The sequence below is a fragment of the Saprolegnia diclina genome, assembly GCF_000281045.1.
Source record: "Saprolegnia diclina VS20 unplaced genomic scaffold supercont1.11, whole genome shotgun sequence".
Classification (NCBI taxonomy): Eukaryota; Oomycota; class Saprolegniomycetes; order Saprolegniales; family Saprolegniaceae; genus Saprolegnia; species Saprolegnia diclina.
In genome coordinates this window covers 1-1,281 of record NW_008246078.1, presented here as the reverse complement: position 1 = coordinate 1,281, position 1,281 = coordinate 1, and the positions used below count along the sequence as shown (strand labels likewise).

The following is a 1,281-nucleotide window of genomic DNA, read 5'->3' as shown; positions in this document are numbered from 1 at the left end:
GCGTAGATTTACGTATCTATTTTAATAGAAGACCCACTTCAACAACAACGTGAGAATGCATGCTACGCTGAGGACTGTTGCACTGCAAGCACCACATCAGAGACGACCCTTCGCGTCGTATGATCAAAATTAGGTGCGCCTTTGCCGAGATTTCGCAAACGCGGTCTCCACACGAAGGGTTCGGAAGGGTAGAAACACGTGGCGCCAATACCAATCATGCACGGATCTTCAAGTCGCGACCATGGGACGTCCTCGGTGTCAAGAGCGCAGGTCTCCCTCTCCCCGTGCACCAGAGCACAGCGACTTGAGCCTGCCCAGTACGCTTGAGTTGCAAGCTTCACAGCGATTGATAGAGACGGTATCCTCGCCCGAGCTTCCTATCCCGCTCGCGTTGCCACGTGGGTTTGGAATGTGCTGGCAGTTGCGGTGGCACTTGACGTGCGTTTTCATTGGCCCGTGAGCAATTATCATTCAGCCAATCAAAATCAAAGCCAGGGATGCAAGATCGCAGTCTAAGAGCATCTCACTACGTCGTGATCGCAACACACTCGTGGTACGAGGCTCATACAGACTAAAGACTCTACATTCTGCAGATGTGCATGTCTGATGTTTCGAGAAAGATGCAGCAAAGAACTCGAAGCTGCAGTGTACTCTTCTGGGTTCTCCATCAATTTTGGTGTTTGTCGTTGGCACGTCGTTTATTGTTGTGGTAGAAACGTCGGCAACCGAGGTATTTTGGGACTTTCCAGTCGTTTCGAAGGGCAACGAAATCGTTCGGCACGAGTCCGCGCCTTTTCCGCTTCCATGCCGCGCGTGGCCGACAGCAGCCGACTACCGACGCCAACGCGGCGCTACGCTGTGAGGTGCAACTACGTCGGTCTCTTTTTCAGTACTTGCTCGTTCCTCAACATTGCATCCATGGTACCCTCCTCGCCTCACCTCATCATGACCTTATCCCGAGACTAGCCCATGAAGGCGTACATCTCCGAGTACCTTCCTTGGCGCGCGCCGCCCGTCCTGCCAGACACATTTAACAATTTTTCCGACTTGAGCGCGCACACGCTTGCTTTGGACCAACGACTGTACAACAACGCAACGCTGCCGCAGGGCGCCACGTACTTCACCGACTGGACCAACGACGTGCAAGTGATGCGGCAGGTGCTCTATCCCTCGTTGGTGGCGCCGCTTACCCGAGATGCATGCCTCGGCTCGTTTCTGCTGGGCACGCCGGGCTTGATCTTTTACACGCCGGCACAAATGAATCTACTCTGCAGTCTCGTC

General features: G+C 54.1%; 1 protein-coding gene across 1 annotated transcript; it reads left to right on the top strand.

The window, feature by feature from the left end:
* Nucleotides 1-969: 969 nt before the first annotated feature.
* Nucleotides 970-1,158, top strand: SDRG_04395 (hypothetical protein; the record flags this gene model as incomplete). The annotated part of the gene is made up of 1 exon (XM_008610070.1): nt 970-1,158. A coding segment is annotated over one exon (189 nt), but the record flags the coding sequence as incomplete, so codon positions are not given.
* Nucleotides 1,159-1,281: the final 123 nt, after the last annotated feature.